The sequence below is a fragment of the Quercus robur genome, chromosome 12, assembly GCF_932294415.1.
Source record: "Quercus robur chromosome 12, dhQueRobu3.1, whole genome shotgun sequence".
Taxonomy (NCBI): domain Eukaryota; kingdom Viridiplantae; phylum Streptophyta; class Magnoliopsida; order Fagales; family Fagaceae; genus Quercus; species Quercus robur.
The window spans coordinates 39,638,407-39,660,313 of record NC_065545.1 but is presented as its reverse complement, the minus strand read 5'-3'; the positions used below and the strand labels follow the sequence as shown (position 1 = coordinate 39,660,313).

At 36.5% G+C, this 21,907-nt stretch overlaps 1 protein-coding gene across 3 annotated transcripts; it reads right to left on the bottom strand.

Moving 5' to 3' along the window:
• Positions 1-5,859: 5,859 nt before the first annotated feature.
• Positions 5,860-12,535, bottom strand: LOC126708937 (inositol-tetrakisphosphate 1-kinase 1-like). 3 transcript variants are annotated; one of them, XM_050408955.1, is made up of 2 exons: positions 11,484-12,535; positions 5,860-6,284 (listed from the first exon to the last, which is right to left on the bottom strand). In XM_050408955.1, exons 1-2 carry the CDS (start codon positions 12,338-12,340, stop codon positions 6,281-6,283), a joined length of 861 nt encoding a protein of 286 aa, XP_050264912.1. In that variant the 5' UTR covers positions 12,341-12,535; the 3' UTR covers positions 5,860-6,280. The 3 variants fall into 3 exon arrangements, with proteins under 3 accessions (XP_050264912.1, XP_050264911.1, XP_050264910.1); XM_050408954.1 differs by lacking the exon at positions 5,860-6,284 and adding an exon at positions 8,209-9,464; XM_050408953.1 differs by lacking the exon at positions 5,860-6,284 and having other exon boundaries at positions 10,810-12,534.
• Between the last annotated feature and the right edge of the window lie 9,372 nt (positions 12,536-21,907).

Sequence of the window (21,907 nt, the reverse complement as noted above, 5' to 3'; positions counted from 1 at the left end):
AGCCTAAAACTAAAGCTCAAGCTTGGCTTATTTATAAACAAATAAACATGAACAAGTTTTTTATCGAGCCAAACCCAAGTTGTTCATGATCGGCTTGGTTCATTTACGGCCCTACCTCCAAGCTCCAGCTACCAAAGGATTTCTTAGAGTCTTGTCTTCACTAGCTTCCCGAATCCCACAATATCGCCCAATTGCATCTGCCAAGCCTCACCGGCTTATTTTGACAAATCCCCAATACTTCCCAAACTCCAAATCACTCTTTACACTCTGAATAGGTGTAAGTTGTGTTTGGATACAAATCTCCTCTCAAGATATAACAATGGGAAAGGGAAGGAGAAGGGACTACAAAGATTTCTCATTTAAGAATGAGTAGCTCTCTCTAACATGGTGGGTGTGTTGTAGAAACCTCTTTCTAGGGTTTTCTTCTAAATAGTCTCCTTACAATTTTGTAGGTGGTGAGGGTATATATGGTAGGATAAAGAAGAGAAAATATCACACTTAAAATCTAGTTGGTCAGTGTATCTCGCGGGTCATCTTGTGGGTTGGCCAAGTCGCGAGTGACTAGCAAAACACGTTGACTGTTGAACTTTCTCATATGTTTTTCACATAGCCTTTCGCAAATGATGCAATCGTGAGCCAGTTGGGAGCCAAGTCACCAAATCAACTGTCTTGAGCAATTTTCACCAACTTAGAACTAAACTCATTACAAATAAATCCCACAAAATACAAAGATATAAATTAATAAAATTACATAACTTTTTATCATAGAATAAGCTTATGTAAAAAATCATAACTTAACCATTAGTATCGTTATAATACAAATGACTTGTGTGAATAATTAATTGTACACATCTTTAGACTATAATAATTAATAAAGTAAAAAGTAAAAGTCTAAAAGGTCGTGTACAACTTAGTGGGTGTGTGCCTATTTTATGAGTATACATTGAGATTGAGTGTGGGCCGTGGGTTACGTGTGTAAGCTGTGGTGTAGCCATGGCCTTTGTGTAGTGCACATGTGCCAGTGTGCTGTATTGTCATTAATTGTTGTCAACTGTGTATATATGCAGTGGCAATGTGCAGATTAAAAAATAAAAATAAAAATGTAACAAGTAGCAATGTGCAGATTAAAAAATAAAAATAAAATTTTTTTGCTACAAGATAGAAAGTCTACTCTAGCTTAATCAGTGTATATGTGTGTGAAACTTCCTCCTGAAAAACTTGAACCTTGACTCTTACCCTCCACACCCTATAAGCACTTACACTTGTGGAGTAACCATCACGCCAAGGGTGGACGGTGGTAAAATAAATTTTTTAATAGTGATACAATGGTGCCTTTTTAATCTCTTTTGTATTTTAAGATACAATGGGACATTTTTAATGCATTCTATTGACCAATAAAAGGATTTTTTTTTTTTTTTTTTAAAAAAATCTTAATTAAAGTGTGTGTGTGTATAATTTTTTTTTACAAGTAGGGGCCTTCTTTTATTTGGAGGCCTTAGACAATTACATCAGTTGCATCTATAGTTGAGTTGGCCCTGGTAGTAAGCTAAGTGTTCATTTTAAAACAGTTTATTTAGCATTTTGCTAAAAAAAAATTGTTGAAAATGTGCTAAAGTATACTCATATCTTGAAAAAAATTTAAAAAGTAAGAAAATATAAGAAAAAAAAAAAAAAAAGATTTTAAAAAACTGTACATAAAAGCTGACCTTACAAACTGATACCAATCACTTTGGTATCAGTCATTATATCAAATAAAAAAGGTTTTAAAAAAAAGTAAGAATTTTTTTCCCTTATTGAATCCAAAAAATTGATAACACAAGTTAACTTTTGATATGAACCTCTAGATGGGGTTGCAGCCTTGCAGGTATTACACTGAATCTCAGTCCCCTTATATTATTATCTTCCAATTTTTTCAAACAAAAAGATATGTGGCATTAAAACAAATCCAATAGTCTTAAAAAGCTTATGTAAACCGCACAAAATCAAGTAAATATCAGTTGTTACAACTTTGACTTAAAGTCGGAGAAAATTGAATGATTTAAATGGGTTGAGATATTTCTGTATTCTTCTCTCTCTTTTAAAATACTCTTGTTGTGGCGCTTCCCTGAATATGTGTAATTTATTTTATCTATTTTCATAAATATTAAATCACCATCCCAAAAAAAAAATGTCTCACACACAAAATACTCCCATTGTCGTTGTTCTCACTCCTCTCTCCCCAGTAAGATGAAAAAATGCCTTCACCCTTTCCCGAACTAAACTTGCCTCACAAAGCATCAACGAAATGAGAATAAGGCATCCAAGGATTTGACTTTATTTTATGGGTCATTTAGCAAAACATAAATCTAATTGTTTGAGTTTCCAAAACTACTTGAAAGTTGAAAATATTATATCTAAATCCAGTGAAATGGATTTGGCTTATCTTCAATATTTTTTTAACTGAAATCTCCTTTTATTTTAATGAAAAATTGTCTCATCATCATCTAATAAAATAAAATGTGAAGATTAAAACTCACTACCACTTGTCACAATGTATTTAAAACAAAAGAAAGTCTTCAATTAAAAAAGTACCAAAAGTAAACCAAACGCCCGTGGAATAAAACCAAACAATAGAGTATGATCCCTACTCAAAACCATGATCCTTATCCCATTGCCGGAAGGGGAGTTAAATTCTTTCTATTCTAAAAGTACCCTCTTTATTTGGTCAGGGCAACCTGTCCGCATCAAAATTCCCCCAATAATCTGCAACCTTTTACATCCACTTTCAACTAGCTAAAGCAACAACTTAGTGAAAAATTCAAAATTCATTATCCTTGTTACAAAATAACCTCCCATACCCGCTGTTCCACTAGTTACCTTATTAATTCATCTGAATATCTTTGCAATAAAAATAAGCCATCTCACCGGCGGATTTCAACCCCCAACGACAATAGTAATATACTTTTTTTTTTCTTTTTTTGAATACAAATAATCTGGCCCATATTTTGTATTTAACTCTATACAAATTCTTTTTTACTTTTTTCTTTTATAAAATATCCAAAGTTTAAAAAGGAACAAAATCAAACACATGGTATACTATAATTAGTAGAGTATAAAGTGAAATACAAAAAGTGGAATATAAAATTTGTATTCCTTTTGAACTTCACTAAACATTCATTTTTTGCTCCATTTGTTTCATTGTAAAATGTTTTCAGTCAAAATATTTTACTTTTGAAAATAATTTTTGGTGTAAAAAACTTTTTTAAGCACAAACCACCAAAACAAAGGTCTCCTAACCACCCCTATCAACTCCAAACACCAGAGCAATAGCCCAATGCACCAGACCGGCAACTTTGGCCATCCAACCGGTGGTCCAACCACCAAGTGCAAGGGAGAACCATTATATATATATATATATATATAAAATGTTTTACCAAGTTTTTTTTGATAAAAAGTTAACAAAATTTTACAATGAATTTTATCATCAATAGAAAATATTTTCAAATTTGACCAAGTTTTACAATGAAATAAACTTGGTAAAATACATAAATATTTTTCTAAAAGTATTTTATAGCCCTATTTTTTTTTTCATATTTTTCATACGAAACAAATGCAGCGTCCATAACCTCAAAGCACTAGCAATAGTGGTGCTAAAAAGCTATTTTTAGCACCACTACATATAAAAAAGAGTGTTGCAATAGTAAAGCTAAAGGTAAAATTTTTACCTTTATTGCTACAGTGCACAGCTATATATGGCTGTGCACTGTAGCTGAGAGCTAAAAAGAAAAATTCATTTTTTACTCTCCATCCAATTAAAATACTATTCCCTCAAACTCTCTCAAAATTGTCTCTCACTTTCTCCCCTCTCAGCCTATCTCTCTCTCTCCTCACTGCCTAGACTTTATGATTAGCCTCTCATCATTCTTGATTGCACGTCCTCGGATTGCGAGATCGATCTCTCGCTCTTGACAGTTGTCATCGTTTTCCTCACCACCGTAGGATCGTTCCTTATCTTGGTGTTAATGCTCAGCTTTGCGATTGTGTGTGCTCATGGTGCGTTTGACGATCAAGAGCCAGCGAATTCTGAATTCCTCTCCTTCCTTGGCAACGCTGCCTCTTCCGCCGCCGCACGTGTTAGACCTTTGGACTCGAACGCGTAAGAGGAGGGAGGTTAGTTACTTCAAATTCATTACTGTAAAATTGAAAATTTGTTACTGAGAAGGTTCATTTTGTCATTTGCTTGGGAAATTTTGGGCAAATGATAGGATTTTGATTTGAATTGTGCAATTTGTAAACCTAAATTTTCTAAACTTGTATGTGGATTAAGTCTAAATTGTGCAATTTGTAGACCTAATTTTTGTAGACTTAGTTTGAGATTGTGCATTTTTATGGTTGTGGCTTTGGTTCCTTTTTAGTAAATAATTAATAAAAAACTACGAAATAATTTATGATTGGTGGTGGCGGTGGAAGAGTCGGCAGCAGTGGAAGAGTCAGTAGCGACGGCGGTAGTAACAACGGTAACGATTGCAATGGTTGTGATTGTTATTTTTTGTAATGAATATGTTATTTTATTGAAATGGATATATTATTTTATTGTAATGTTTATATTATTTTATTGTGTTAAAAATTAAAATAGATTCACTGCTACTAAATGTTTTGTAAAGTGAGTAGGTAAAATAGATCTACTGCTATAGATGTTCTTAGCTCTTCAAATTCTTTCTCCATATTTTACAAGTTTATAACATTTCAACCCAATGCTTTGTCCCAACAAACTTTCCCAAACAGTATTTTTTTTTTTTTTGCAAAGTCCTAATATCGCAATCGACTTTTTTCTTTTCTTTTCTGAGAAGGCTGAATACCATCAAGGCATCAACCTTAAAGTGAGTAAGTAAAATAGATAAAGTAACTTTTTGTGGTACCAAATAACTAAAGTTTTAGTTTCACTGCTCTGGATGCTCTTAGCTCATCAAATTCTTTCTCCATATTTTGCAGGTTTATAACATTTTCAACCCAATGATTTGTCCCAAAAACTTTCCCAAACAGTATTTTTTTTTTTTTTTTTTTTGGCAAAGTCCTAATAGACCTTTTTTTCTTTTTGGGGGGGGGGGGGGGGGGGGGGTGGGGCGGGCCCGAGTACCATCAAAGCATCAACCTTTCTTCATAAAGCCGTCTCTTAACCCTATATTTTGTGTTTATTAAAACTCAACTAGAGTCTTGTTTGCCGCTGTTTCCAAACAAGTATCAAGTCAATTCGTGTGTGGCTGTTTAGTGTTTCCTATACAATTGTAACAAAAAATATTTGGATCCTGAGCAAATCTCGTTTGCAGCTGTTCCCAAATTCACCCAGCATATTCAATCTCAGTGTATTCAACCTAGGATCCAATACCACTTCAATATCCTAGAACCATTTGGTAGTATTGTTCTAGTAACATTGTTTTAAGTGTTGTGAAAATACGCGAGTGAAAAAGTATTGTAGAAATACATGTTGTGTTATTTAAACAACAACTTGTGTGAAGTTCTATTCATCTTCAAAGTTCAACCAAGCAGAATATTATCTGATTAGGAATTCTAAATTTCACCCAAGACCAATGAAGCACAAAACCCTCTTTTCTTATCCCTCCTAAGTCCTTAGCTCCAATTTTCTTCATCCACATAATTATAACCTGTTTTATTTAGTCTTAGAATTTTTATTTTTCGTAATTAATTAAGAACTATGTTACAACTCATAAAAACCACTGGACACAACCCCGGCTAGATTGGGTTGGCTAAATGAATTCCCAACCCACTTCCCAGTTTTTTTTTTTTTTTTTTTTGATGGGCTACTCCCCAGTTTTCTTAATCACCATTTTCCTAGAAATGACTTCCACGTAACATTTACGATCAGAAAAACCAAATCAGGTAAAATGACATGTAATCTATGACATGAACAGGCTAGATGAAGAAAACTTCATTGTTATACAGCAATAGTTCAGTATCTTCAAGTATTAAAATGAAAATAGATCTCTAAACATACAAAATGAAAATAGCTCAGGAGTCACTTCGTAGATCTCTAAACATACAAACTGATAAGACCGATAGCAAGTGTGAGATTGAATTAGCTGTACTTTCTGATCTTTAGTCACAGAAATAGTTCATGCATGAGAAATCTGGAAACCAACTCAAACCCAGAATCTCTAACTTCATCAAGCAAAAGATATTGCCAATGATTGAACTGGCACTTCAAACATACCGAAGCGCAATCACTAAGCAATCTTGATCATGAACACCATTGTTGTATCACCACAAACCATCAGGCCTCATTTCACCTACGGAAATATTACATAAACAAATGCTAATAGAAACCTTCTATGAAGCAATCATAAATAATGCCTAATAGAAACCTTCTTTGAAGCAATCTTATACATTTACAAACAAGGTCACTCCAGTTTGAGGGGCAAGCAACATAAACACACTCCATATGGTAATCATGACCAACAACTATAGGGACAGAGGCAGGGTAGAGAGATTCTTATATACACAAATCAGTTGTCAATATTAAAGATGATTCGGCCTAAGGCTTCCATTGGATTTAAAACAGAAGAGGGGGCACCACAGGAAGGGTTTAGCCAACAAATCATAAGGTATATTTAGAATAAATTTCGGGATAAGTCCATAAAAGTTTCTATAATAGAGTGTCAACAGCCAGTTTATCCAAAGGGATATAAAGGAAAGATATAGGAGCATTAAGGAATGAAAATTTCAAGGTCTAGGGTTTTACTTACTTTCTTTTTCCTTTCACCAAGAGCCAGAGAGATTAATAGAGTTAGAATTTCCATTGTGCTTTCCCTAAATCATTTTAAAGGCTTCCATCATATTAGAATTGATAACAGCAGGATTTTACTTTCAATGAATCACATTTGCCAATAAACATCATCTTCCTGAACTGCAATGCTCTGTAAAAACAAAGCATCAAATGAAAGCACTACTAAGATGCTTATGAAAGGATGAACCCCATTCAAGTCAACTGCAGGATGAACCCCATTCATGTCAATCCAATGAAGGAAAAGACAATTAGTAAAAAGAAACAATCACCATAATCACTACATATTATTCTTTTTTCTAATAAAAACAATCATTAATATCATACTTCTTCCTTTTTGCTTAGTAAATATACTCATAAGACACGAACTGGAACCCCCAACCTTAACTACCACCTCATACTTGTCAGTGCCACTTGCAATCACCCAAGATAAGAGTTAAAGATTTCCATTGTATTTTCACCATATCATTTTAAAGGCTTGGATCATATTAGTGTTGATAACAACAGAATTTGACTCTCAATGAATCACATTTCCACATATTCCAATAAAAATGATCTTCCTGAACTACAGAACATCAATTAGTGATTCAATTCACAAACCAATTTCTCAGTAAAGCCAGCGCAACTCAGAAAACCAAGGCAAATGAATGCACCATTAAGATGCTTATTGCAAGGAACTGAAGTAACTAAACCTAATGCAAGATGAACCCCATTCAAGTCAATCCAAAAAAAGGAAAATACAATTATTAAAAAAAATAAATCACTATAATCACTACATATTATTCATTTTCTTAACAAAAAGAACCATTAATCTCACTCTTTTTTCACTTGGTAAATATACACACAAGATTTTTTTTTTTTTTTTTTTTTTTTTGAGAATTATAAACTCACAAGACTTGAACCCCCCAACCTTACCCACCACCTCACACTTATGGGGGATGACAGTAAAACTTATGATCACCCAAGTAAGTGTCAGCAAATTAAAGGATTGGATTCCTAAATGAATTCACATAAAGTGATGAAGCCCTGTCAATTATGATAGAGTGCAACTCGATCAAAATACAACCCCATTATGTGCCTTTGAATATTATTGTCTCTGACCTTGACATGAAACCAAAAGAAGGGGAGGGAGGGGAATAACCATTTGATGCAGCCATGTAAGATTAATTTGTTATTACTTCACAAATTTTCATATTCAAGACGTATTACATGGAGCCCACAGGTGAAGTACAATTGAAGTAAAAGTCGTGGTATTCAAGGCTATGATTCTTTTGTAAAAAGTTTTTTAATTGGGTTTTTATTTTACTAGTTATGGTCAATTTTGTAGTCAAGGGCAAATTTGTAATTTCAGTGATTCCAGCAAATTAAGAATATTTTGATAGTTTAATTGAGTCGAGAATTTTCAAGGAGATCCTAAGCATCTTAGGCTGTATTTTCTTTGAGTCAAAATATATATAAATATATATATATATTTGTTCTCAATTTACTCAGAGAGAGAGAGAGAGAGAGATGTTGATTAACAAAAGTATTGAGTGTTTTGAGCATTGAGGCATGTTGGCCTTTGTGGGTTCTTTTCTCTCCTTCTCTTCCATCTTTTGTTCTTTTCTTGTAGTGGTAATACTGTTCAAGGGTACGGTATTCATACAGCCCCTGAAAACCATAAAATCCTATCTTTACATTCTTCCTTACAACCCCCAAATCAAGTCATTTCTTTTACCTATCAAAACCCTAAAACTCCACATACTTTCGTCTAACAAATAGCCATCAAAATAACTCATCAAACCATCTTTTAATTCTTACACAACCCCATAATCCTTTCTTCAACAATTCTAAACCCTAGAACTACAAGTTCTCCTAACAGACCTAACCTTAAACCCTCCACACTCGCATGTAGACAAATTCCCCAATTTGTCCTACGTATTCACTTCAATTTAAACTTTACCCCAATCACCTTTCCTACACTAATATCTCTACCAGAATTTGTGGCCGTGACATTTCAACCATACGGCCATACATGTGTTTGTATAAATGGACTCCAACAATTTTGGGACACTCTTTGAACGCGTCTACTAATTCAATCTAACATTTCAATAACATTAAAAAATCATCTTTAAACTCCAGACAATAAGCCATTGCAAAGCCAACACAAGTACAGTATTCTACAAGTGGGGGCTGGAAGGCATAAATACTCATCATATTACACTATATACATGTAAGACATATATCAAATAATGCATACAAGTGTTTCGTAAGTCTATGTAAAAGCTAGCATTGTGTTTAATCAGACACCAAAAAGTTTTATGAATCAGAAAACATTACAAGGTGTTGGAAATTTGACACCATTGTGATTTGTTGGGATCTAAACACTAATACAGAACAGAATAATCAGTATTAAAGTTGGTAAACCCCTCAAAATATGGGTCATAGGCCATAGCAAAGTACATTACAAATAAATATAACTGTAGACAATGATCACACCAACCAACAGATAAGCCTGCAGGCCAAATATCTTTTATCTAGGTTTATAATGTCAGCACTCAAGCCCTTTCTCCACAGATAAACACCATTGAATTAGGTAAGTCATAAGCATGCAACAATGGCACCTCTATAATCCCTAGCCCACACTAGGTCACTGGAAAGATATCATCAATAGTTTAACCCTCGTACCTTTCACTCCAGTCTAATTCTGCAAACCCAATTGATACAATTTAATTAAAATAAAGGAGATAATTCTACCTTTCACTCCAGTCTCATGTACAAATTTTATTTTGTGTACAGAAAATTCTACTAAAAATTACATAAACAAATAACTACCAAAAAAAAAAGAATATATAATCTAAAACTGTATGCTCATTGATATGGCTAAGGGTTTGGGACCACTCAAACGATGATCTCAACAACACTGATTTGAGCTGAAGAATAGGGATCTCCATGTTGTTGAAAGTAAGATTATTTCTCTTCCTCCATACATTTGCATTAGGTAAAGAAAAGCAAACAGGAGAACTATTGTGCTAACTAACTCAATTCCTCCATCCAAAAATGCACATCTATGACCCTTCTAGGCATTCACTCAATGGACCACAAATATAGCATTACAAATGAGCAAGCCAAACTTCCACTCCAAGGGCTGCACCTGGACATGCTATCTGGAATTCAATTTCATTAACAATTTTCTTTGCAAGGAAAAAATTTAACTCTTATATCTTTTATTACCAAAAGAACTCAAGACATCCATGTGCACTCTCAAAAGAACTCTCCAAATCCATGCAATCACACATAAATATTTGCATAACAGATGGTATAAGCAAAATGGAATTAGTAATAAGATTTCATCATAACGTACCAAATCATTTTTTTTAATTGGTGCGTTACACATGCAGTTGCTAGGTTTTGAACCCAAGACGTCACCCTCTACCCATACTAAGGAGTAAGTTCTATTTGAGCCAGAGCTTATTGGCCATAAAGTACCACATTGTAGCCCATAAATCAACAACTTTGTCCAAAATATGATGACAACCAAAATTAGGAAAACTATTTTTGACGAGTACAAATAAGGTACATACATTAACAATATGAACCGAAGTTTTTTTTTTTTTGAAAGCATGAACCGAAGTTTTTTGCACATACACTTGCCAATTTAATCCTCACATCCAGTAAAAGGACAATAGAAAAGGTGCTATTGGATACCATACGTGAAATCATGAAAGACAAGCTAAGCCAATGAATAACCATTTAACCTAAAATCAAAGATATGCATAACATGGTAAAATTAAGTCTGTCTCTTGGAATTTGATTCTCAGATTATCCTCAAAAATAAATAAATAAATAAATAAAAAGGTTTCCTGCACGTTTTCTTTTTCTTTTTTCTTGACAGTAATATTGACATGGTATGAAGTTAGCAACCTTAACATCCAACCTAGTAAAGCCACATTAATCAATTTTCTTTAATTTAATCAGTTCAATATACAAAGAAAATGATAAATTCAAGAAACCCACAAACAGGGCAAGAGAAAATTAAATTGAAACTCTCATTTGACAAAATAGAAAATTTCCATTGATTAAAGGTGCTACAATCACAAAATTAAGATCAGTTATCATTTATCAAGCAAGGAAAGACTAAAAAAGAGCCTCAAAGCACAACTTCTTAACCTCCCTAAAAACTTCAAAAAGTATTTGAGAAAGTACCTAAAACTGCGAACGGAATGGAATATATATCATCATCATCATCAGCATCGTCACCAACACCGAAACACCAATGTATAATGTTGTCAAGAGGCTAAAAAAAACTACTTAAAAAAAAGAAAAAAGAAAAAAAAAAAAAAGAACACCATCCCATCTTCAAAACCTAGTCTTTTTTCCTTATCTCCATTGTACCCCAAAAAAAAAAAAAACCCCATTTTCCTACCTAATCCTCAATGCTCCCCCAAAGTCACTAGACTTTTTAGCAAAGTGACTGGGTATTTAAATTCGCTAACAATGAAGTCAAACATGAATAGAATTTTCCTTATCCTCTCTCTCTCTCTTGCGATCCCCATCCCCACAACAAGTATTGCTCACTTCTTTATCAAAAGATTCAAAACTATTCAACTCACTAGAATTATTCAACAAATCCCAGAAGAAATCCGTCAACACAGTCTCATAAGACGGCATTTTCGCATAACCCGGAAAGTAATTGATGTCAATTATAAAGTAACGTTCCGCAAACCTGGCGTCTCGAATCACATCGAAGTTGAACAGGTTCAACTTCAACGCTCCCCGCAACCCATTCGCTATGCCTTCGATGAATTCCTGCGGCGGCATCTTCGTGTCGTCCAAATCCATCATCTCGTAGTACTTCTCCTCGGCTTTCTCGTCGGTGGCGATGTTCGACACCTGCGAAAACGGAAGCACCGCCGCGTCGCCGGAAGTAGAGGAAGAGGAGGCCGACACGTCCGGCAACGACTTGCGTTTCACGCACTGTACGTGGCTGCCGACGACGTAGACCTTGAAGATGACTCCGCCGTGGTTAACGAATTCTTGGAGCACGATTGGGGGCTTGAGCTTGTTGAGGCCGTCGTGGTTGTAAACCAAAGCCATTTTGTGCGATTTGGCGCTCCCGTCGGCGACCAAGGGTTTCGAGATAACCGGAAACTTCAAAGCCACCCAAGATTGTTGATCGAAGAGAGTTTCCTTGTCGTATATAACGATTTGCTTCGGGATCCCAAACGTTAAGCTCCGAGACTCGATTTCGAGCTCCGAAACGACCTGTAGCATGGAGATTCGGTTGTGGAGCCGCTCGATCGCGTCGGGCGAGTCGATGATGACGGCATTAGGGTTTCTGAGTCGGAACTCGCCGAGTTGCTCCTTCCATTCTTGGCCGTAAAGCTTGTGGAGCACGCAGTGAAACGGGCCTTGATCCGCGAGAGGTCGGGTCGTGTCGATCTTCACGAGATCGATCCCGCGAGATCTCGCGAGATTAACGAGCGAGTCTCTGATGAAGCTGTTTTGCTTCTTCGGCGCCAAAGCGTAGCCCACGGTGAATCTCGGTGGTCCGCGTTCGCGTTCGCGTTCAGGTTCAGTCATTGCTGGTTGTCGTAGACGCACACATTAAACAAAAAGTGTGTGTAAAAGTTTGCGAAAACGGCGAGTCGTTTAGAGAGAGTGAAAAAATGAGTAGTGTTAAAAATAAGCTTTGGGGGAGAGAACGGAAATGGCAGAGAAGGAAAAACAGAGAAGAGGAGAGGCCGTTATGCTTTGTTGGGGGGTGACTTTAGGGTTGAGGGAAGGAGTGGGTTTTGATAAACTAACCTGGGTTTGTGTGTGAGAAAGACACGTGGCGTATTCTCTAGGTGATTATGCTGATTCGTGCCGCACACGTGGCTTATTCTCTAGGTCAACGTTTTGATTAAATAAATAAATAGGAATCAGATTCAAGCTGTGCGTGTGTTTGTTTTTGGGTTTAATTATTTAATAAAGTGTGACTTTTTTTGACTCCTGCACTTGACCACTTGTTGCAATTCAGAATCAGGCCTAAACGTCAATTTCATAATAATCTCACACCAAATTCTAGTTACCAACAAGAGATATGAAATTCAATTTATTTAAGATTCTAGTTATCCCAATATGTAAAGTCTTCCATAATTAAATAAGAAATTTGGGTTAGATTTTTATTTACACCAAAAATAAATTATATCTTACTCTCATGATAAAGAACTAGTTGAAGTTCTCTAAAAAAAATCAATTTATTTATTTGCATCAAAAATTAATTGATGTTTTAATTTAATAATGATAAATGGCAATCCTAGCAAATAGACACTATAAATTTAAAATATTAATTTATAAAACTGTATGACTTTTCTGTTTGTTGAAGGGGGTTTTGGGATGGTGGGGATACAAAATGGTGGTAGTTTTGAGAGTGTGGAAATTGGAATTGAAATGTTGGTGTTTGTGGTGGGTTGTGACTTTTGTGAGTGGAAAGAGGTAAAAAAAGGTTGGGTCACTTTTTTCTTTTTCTGTCTTTTTATTTTGTCATATGCTTGTTGTGGTAGTGCAATTGGCATCCACTACACTATATAGGTCTACTTGGTGAAATGAGTTGTCGCTCATCCATTGATTGCCAAGTGTATTGTTGAGTACCATTGGCACACAATTTTAGGAATGATTTGATGGCCCCAATATGCAATTCTTGGAGGGTACATGTAGCTTTTTAATGTTTTGAGCAATGTTAGGATCACGTCATTTTACACAATTTTAGTTACAACTTGCTACGTAATAAGTTATGGGGGATAAATATATAGTCCCACATGGACCCACTATCACACATCTATTATTTAGAGCATCCATAGTACTTGAGTTATTTTTATAGCTATTTGACATCACAAAAAGTTACTTTATCTATTTTACCTACTCACTTTACAAAATATGCTAGTGGATTTATTTTAACTTTTAACACAATAAAATAATATAAATATCACAATAAAATAATACATCCCACGACAAAAAAAAAAAAAAAAAAAATCACCACAAACTGATAATGGCTCAATTCACAACCACCGCCAAAAACAACCACCCATAAAAACCTTTCAACCAACTACATCCATCTCCACCACCATTCCACTAGCAACAAACCGCCATTTCAACCACAATCCACGGTCACAACCAAACCCACACAAAAAATCAAACACCAAAAAACCCATGCGAAGAAGAACCAAAAACACCAGAAAAAAAAAAATTATATATATATATATATATATATATATAAATATTGGAAACCCACAACCCAGCAATCCAAAACCCATAAACCCAATATTCCCACCGTCGTCGATCATGGCGCCGTACGAACGAGCGATGTTACTAATTACCATTGATGTTTTGCGACGAGCTAGAGCTGATGTTACTGTGGGTTCAGTGGAGAATCAACCTTGCGTCAATGCTGACCACGTTGTCAACATCCTCATCGTGCTTTGGTTTCCGATTACGCTTCGATCTCATCGCTCTACCTGTACATCTCTCTTTTGGCTTGGGACTTGGGGCTTGGGATGGCAAGCTGGGTCAGCGAAAGGGGTGGGTCGGAGCTGGGCAGGTGAACTAGGTCTGTGGCGACGTGTGTCGGCAGTGTGGGTCGGGGGGCGGCAGCGTGAGAGGTCTGAAAGTTGAGAGAGAGAGTTCTGAGTTTTGAGAAGAAAAGAAAAAAAAATGAAGAATAATATTTTAATAAAAGGGAGAATAAAAAATTATTTTTCTTTTTAGCTTTCAGCTACAGTGTACATCTATTTATAGATGTGTACTGTAGCAAGAAGGTAAAAAATTATAGGTCTAACTCCACTGTTGCAACTCTTTTTTTTGTGTTTTGGTGTAGCTAAAATAGTTATATAGCTATTTAGTTACACTGTTGCAAATGCGCTTAAAACTTACCACGTGAAGAGTAGTGAGTGGTAAAGATATGGTTCCACATAGACCTACTACCACATCTTCTACTCAAAACTTGCCACGTTACAAGTTGCGACTAAAATTATATGAAATAGTGTGGTCCTAACATTTCTCAAATGTTTTATTTTGGCATCATTTTCATACATTATATATGTGGACCCTTTGCCTTTTCTTTTTTCTTTTTTGGGTTCTTTTTTCTTTTTTCTTTTTTGTGTTAAGACTTTCCTAATTGTCTTAAGAACACCCGTTAATATTTATCATTATTTTATTTAGTATTTATGTCTCTCCCAACTACCATGATAAATACAAATACTTAAACCAATGAAGGTAAAAACCTCTTTTCTCAACCTATGCTGATGTTTGATGGTATCAACGCAGGTTGAACAATAGGAATAAGGGTTAGCTCTTATGCATTGGAGTCGGCACAATGTATACACATGTTTTTGTCATGTGTTTGCATCATGTCGGCTTCATTGCCGAGACAAATTTCTCTCTTATTCAGCATTTTTCTCATGTATTGGAGTCGGCACAATGTATACACATGTTTTTGTCATGTGTTTGCATCATGTCGGCTTCATTGCCCAGACAAATTTCTCTCTTATTCAGCATTTTTCTAATAACACGTGTATAATATATAACATGTAAAAATACATAACTCTTTCCATTTAAAATAAAAGAGAGACAAATTACCATGGTTGGCACGTGGTAATGCTAGGCTGGAATTATGGATTCTAGATATGGAAGTTGAGAGAAATTAACTTCTTCATTGGTTGAGGCCTCAATTAATTTTTATGTCTAATGGTATATATGCATAAAGTACTCGTACAAAGTAGTCACATTATTTTCACACTGAAGGCATAATTTACATTAATTAGGCCTAGCGTTATTATCAGCTAATTAAAATCACGTTTGAAGGATAGAAAATGAAGTGTTACAACAAGTGACACAATTTTTGCCACAATTCACTCATTCGGTGAATTGTAAATAGTAGAGAAAAAGTGATAAGTTCTATAGAGGTCTTGTTGATTTGATGTTGGTGTTAGAGTTTAGGCTATCGACTTGTGCAACCGGAAGATTCAAGAATCGAAAAGGAGAAAAAGTTAAAAAAAAAATGAATTAGTGAAAGAGAAAAGAGAAAAGAATAATAATAATAATATATATATATATATATATATATATATATATTTGTTTATTTTATATGGATTATAATCAAATTATACTTCTTGTAATTTTAAATTTATTAAATTAAAATTTTGAAAAAGTTATTGTTGTTTTACATGTTTTACATCAAGTATAATTTGAATACAACCTTAACTACACTAGGTGTAATATATATTGGATTAACTATACTATTATATATATATATACATATATATAGTTTCATATAGTGTTTCATGTTAAAGCTACATCACTGATATGTGACATTAACAAAAGTGAATTTAACTTCTTCTTTTTTGAGAAGGAAGTGAATTTAACTGAATTGAAAGAAACCTTTGACAATGAGGAGTTTTTTTTTGGAGAAAGACACAGGACTAAAACACACACACACACACAGAAGTAGGAACCCGGGTCTAATATCACACAACTCACAACATACAAAAGTCGGTAACTCTTGAATGTTGTGTGAAGGCTTTAAACCCATTGGGAGACACACACTTGGGCGATGTGGGACAAACCCACTTGATTGCTTTTTTTTTTAGAAAGACACAGGACTGAAACACACACACACTGGAGAGTGGGAACTCGGGTCCAATATCACACAACTTACAACATACAAAAATCGGTAACTCTTGAATGTCGTGTGAAGGCTTTAAACCCGTTGAGAGACACACACTTGGACGATGAGGGACAAACCCACTTGATTGCTTTTTTTTATTTTTTTTTTATTAAAGATGATATTGAAAATTAAAACTTCAAAAACTAAAATTGATATTTATCTAAACATAAAAGGGACCCAAATATAATTACAATTTCTTTTAATATTTAACAAAATCATTTAATTTAACGAATGGATAAATATGTAATTTCCTTATAAAATCTTGTTAGTGTTCCAAAAAATAAAATAAAATAATTTAAGCACCCAATTCACTCTTTTCACCAATCTTCACATTCTTTCTCTCTCTCTTTTTCTCACCTGTCTCCAGTCTCCACAATCTTCTTCCATTGTATAACAGGAATTTGAGATAACCACATTTTTGTGATGTGTATTATCACATACCGGTGCCACTAATGATTTGATTGGAGACAAGTGAGCCATAAATTCAGGTCTTATCACTTATGTAAAATTTAATGGATACAGTGGAAGTTCATAGGATGACCAAGTGCATTCTTAGACTAATGACATGACAGTTGAGTCATTCACGATTAGTGGTGCCCATAAAGTTGGCAAAATATCAAAATGAATAGTAAACTAGGGAATTGAAAGACGGTTTTATAAAGCAAGAAACTGTAGCTATCAGTCTCATCTTCTTCCTCTTTCGGTGTTAAAAATACTTAGCGGGGTATTTGGTTGAGAATTTTAAAATGCAGTTTTAAGTGTTTAAAGAGTATTATTCTTATTTTTACATACTTTTCACTTATATATATATTTCTAAAAAATATAAATAATGTTATTATTATTAAGACAATATTACTTCTCTCTCAAAAAAAAAAAAAAAGACAATATTACTTAATGGGCTTTTAATATTCTAAAATATAAACAGTAAGTTCTCTCCTCATCTGTATTAAAAATATTTAAAGCATATTTGATTGTGTTGTTTAAATAATAATTTTATGTATAAACAATACAGCACATATTTCTATCACATTTTTATCTATATTAAAAATACTTAAACAATACTGTTAAAACAACATTTTCAAAAAAAAAAAAAAAGAAGAAAGAAAAGGTCTCACGTTTTCCACACCAACTTATCTCCAGACTCCAAGCCAGTACAAATTTAGTGGATTTCGAGGCTTGTGGGCTGTGGCTGTGGCTGTGGAGCCCTTTTGACAAAAAGATACTATTGGTATTTTCGTAGTGGAGTTGTTAACTTTTGGTTGTGCTCCCTACCCGCGAAAAGATAGTTTGGCATTTCCATGAGGAACCCGTGCATTTTTTGTACACGTGTACTATCACAAAATCCAATCATGTATAATATATTAAAGTGGAATATTAATTGAAAATTTAAAATAAATTCTAATTACATCATAGTTATTACGTGTCTTTCTAAAAATTATAATCTGATACTTCGGCTTTTGCTTAATTTTGATAACTTTTTTGTATTGTATTTATAAAAAGATATTGTGGGGTCCGACAACAATTGGGCCAGATCCACCTGTTCACAGGAAGACTTAAGGCCCAAGCCGAAGAAGATAGTATTCCAAGCCCAATCGTGCAAAGCACCAATGGGCCAGAAAAGCCGCCGAGGAGGGTACAGCCCCCGGATGGCCCAGAGCTACACTAAGGAAAGGGGCAAAAGCGGCATAGGGATAATCTTGTAAGAAATCTAAAATATCTAGGAAAGGCTGCCCATACCACCTGCCCTAGACAGAGCTTTGTCTCTCACAGAGTCGTGTTTCTTTAGCCCACTCAACCACTCCCAACAACTGGGGTCCGAAACTGATGGGACAAGTATCAGTCTTGGAAAGTTCGGCCCTACACGTGGACGGAGGGAATTGAATGCGTGCTAATATAAAAGGAAAATATGCAACCTAAAGGGGGAGGCTCCTCCAGTCCTACTGAAAAGAAAAGGAGAGGATTCAGAAGCAAATATACTGGAACCATGCATAAATATCTTAACCAAAACACAGCCGGGTAAACATGGCTTAGCCTTTCGATCCCACTCTCTACAAATGATATTGTACGGGCCCATTTACGTGCGAACCCAACCCAACGGTGGTTTAACGCGAATCGTGTGCCTACAATTGGCGCCGTCTGTGGGAAGGCTTGCGTGTTAGCTCGAGCGGTGGAGAGGTTGAGCTTCTATCGAACAAGGGACTATGAGGATGCCTGTATTACCGGCGACACCTGGTTGCTATTCCAACATAGGCTCCCACTAGGGGCTACGTTCCACGGTGTCAACGACATGGGCAAGCCTAGGGGCTTCAAACATCAGGCCGACTTCCTCCACCTTATTCGAGGAGCTAAACCTTCGGAGTAATAAGCGAGTAAAGAAGCATGCAAGTTTTGGACAGAACCAAGGCCTTGCATGGTCCTCGGACCCAAGCCTCTGGGGAAACCAATTACTTAAAAAGAATCATACAAGTTTTGGACAGAACCAAGGCCTTACATGGTCCTCGGACCCAAGCCTCTGGGGAAACCAACTACTTAAAAAAGAATCATACAAGTTTTGGACAGAACCAAGGCCTTGCATGGTCCTCGGACCCAAGCCTCTGGGGAAACCAACAACTTAAAAAGAATCATACAAGTTTTGGACAGAACCAAGGCCTTGCATGGTCCTCGGACCCAAGCCTCTGGGGAAACCAACTACTTAAAAAGAATCATACAAGTTTTGGACAGAACCAAGGCCTTGCATGGTCCTCGGACCCAAGCCTCTGGGGAAACCAACTACTTAAAAAAAAGAATCATACAAGTTTTGGACAGAACCAAGGCCTTGCATGGTCCTCGGACCCAAGCCTCTGGGGAAACCAACTACTTAAAAAGAATCATACAAGTTTTGGACAGAACCAAGGCCTTGCATGGTCCTCGGACCCAAGCCTCTGGGGAAACCAACTACTTAAAAAGAATCATACAAGTTTTGGACAGAACCAAGGCCTTGCATGGTCCTCGGACCCAAGCCTCTGGGGAAACCAACTACCTAAAAAGAATCATACAAGTTTTGGACAGAACCAAGGCCTTGCATGGTCCTCGGACCCAAGCCTCTGGGGAAACCAACTACTTAAAAAGAATCATACAAGTTTTGGACAGAACCAAGGCCTTGCATGGTCCTCGGACCCAAGCCTCTGGGGAAACCAACTACTTAAAAAAGAATCATACAAGTTTTGGACAGAACCAAGGCCTTGCATGGTCCTCGGACCCAAGCCTCTGGGGAAACCAACTACTTAAAAAAGAATCATACAAGTTTTGAACAGAACCAAGGCCTTGCATGGTCCTCGGACCCAAGCCTCTGGGGAAACCAACTACTTAAAAAGAATCATACAAGTTTTGGACAGAACCAAGGCATTGCATGGTCCTCGGACTCAAGCCTATGGGGAAACCAAGTACACAAAAGCGCCATCGGAGTTCCCTAACTCCCAATCGTTTGCTCGGATGGATTATTTATAAATCATCAGCCTTGGACGATATTCACGCGCTTATCACAGAATATCCAACTGATATCTCGGTTAGTTTCTTAAGTCTGATTTATTACAAATTATCGATATAATGCCTGATAGTGCTGACAGATGAGAGTTGATTAGATTATGCTTCAAAGTAGCTTTATCACAAATATTCTCAAAGCAACACATACATAGAGCACATTCGTTCGCAAAGTTGTGTTGCCCATTAGATCAACGCTTAAAACATGTAAATCAATTTCCATCTTTATTACAACGAAGAAATAGTACAGTGTACAATGAAAAGCTGGAATCAGCCTACGTCAAAGCTTACTACATAAGCAAGAAAAAGAAAAATACAAGAAAGCTGGAGAAAGCCGAGGAGGTATGTCGGAGGAAAGGTTGGCTACAGCTCCGAGACCTTATTCTTCCCCCGCGCTCCTACATGCCCATAACTCAGGCAGCCAAAGAAACCCAACTTGAGCCTGGCACCGTTGAAGGAAAGGTGCAGGGAGTGGGAAACTGAGGGGCTTTCTCTAAATATTCGCCTGCTGCTAAGCAGAGGCGCTGATGGCAGAGAATCTTTCTTCTGACATACCAAAGTGCTGGCATGAACAGAGCCTGCTTCGGATTTTGACTAAAAGAGGGAGAGACGCCGTTCCCCCTCGGTGGAGATGGAGTACTCTCCTGAACTTGTGCCTCCTGTGCCCATACCTTACTGTTATAAGCCTCATGAAGACACGGCGCTTCTGCGGCGGAGACAGTTCGTTCTTCCCAACCCCCACTTTCAACATGTTATGCCAAGAAAGGAGAACTCCGGATATGGAAGCTGTGAGGTGGGAGGAAATCTGAAGGATTTGTGCGTATATAAAGCAACTTTCTCTCCTTCCCATTTATTGGAAAAGACAAGGTGATGGCAGTCAACTCACGTGGCGTCCCAAGAAACGCTACAGACAAAACAGTCCTGGCTCAATTTCCAACATCAACTGCAACCACAAGATTAAAGAGCCTCGTAAAGGCGCACCTCGGTCACCGTGACATCAGAGAGTACCACGTGGCCAGAAGTGGCAGAAATATCTCTTGATTCAGGGGCTAGGTGGATTAGTGGCCCTGGGCCCGCTTTGTGTAAGGGCCCAGGTACTGTGGCCGACGCCGGGCAATGGCCATGGCTGAGGACAACCCCTGTTTGGCCCCTCGGGAAGTGCTCAAAGAAAGGGAAAATCTGAACCTAAGTCTTGGACAGAACCTAAGGCTTGCATGGTCCTCGGACTCAAGCTAAAAGGGAAAACCAAGTACTGATGCAGACATTGGTCTCGGACGGAACCTAAGGCTTGCATGATCCTCGGACTCAAGCTAAAAGGGAAAACCAAGTACTGATGCAGACATTGGTCTCGGACAGAACCTAAGGCTCGCATGGTCCTCGGACTCAAGCTAAAGGGGAAAACCAAGTACCGATAAAGACACAAGTCTCGGACTCAAGCCTAAGGGAAAAGTCAAGTGCATAAGATAAAACGCATAAGTCCTGAGTAAAACCCAGGTTTTGCAAAGTCCTCGGACTCAGGCTTCCTGGGAAATCAACTGCTCGAATGAAGAAATTGCTCGACTTAAATACCGGAAAAGGCTAAGGCTCGCATATCATGGAGATGGCAGGACAACCTAATGATCGTCAACCTAAGGAGGCCATTCATCCGGTGGGTAACATGTCCTCGGATAATTACTTCTTACACCTTATCGAGCATTTAATACTTGTCACGGCTAATTTCAAGATAAGTCTCATTCCTTACTGGTCGGACTGTTATATTGAATAATAATTTTGTTAAAGTTATCGTGGCATCTTTTTATCAACGATTACTTTGGCCTTAGTTATTATTGATTCAAATGTTATACTATTATGCCGAGCAGCGCTTTCACATTTGTTAGAATATATAAATAAGACATACGAAATAGAGTAACAGTAACTTTTATTGA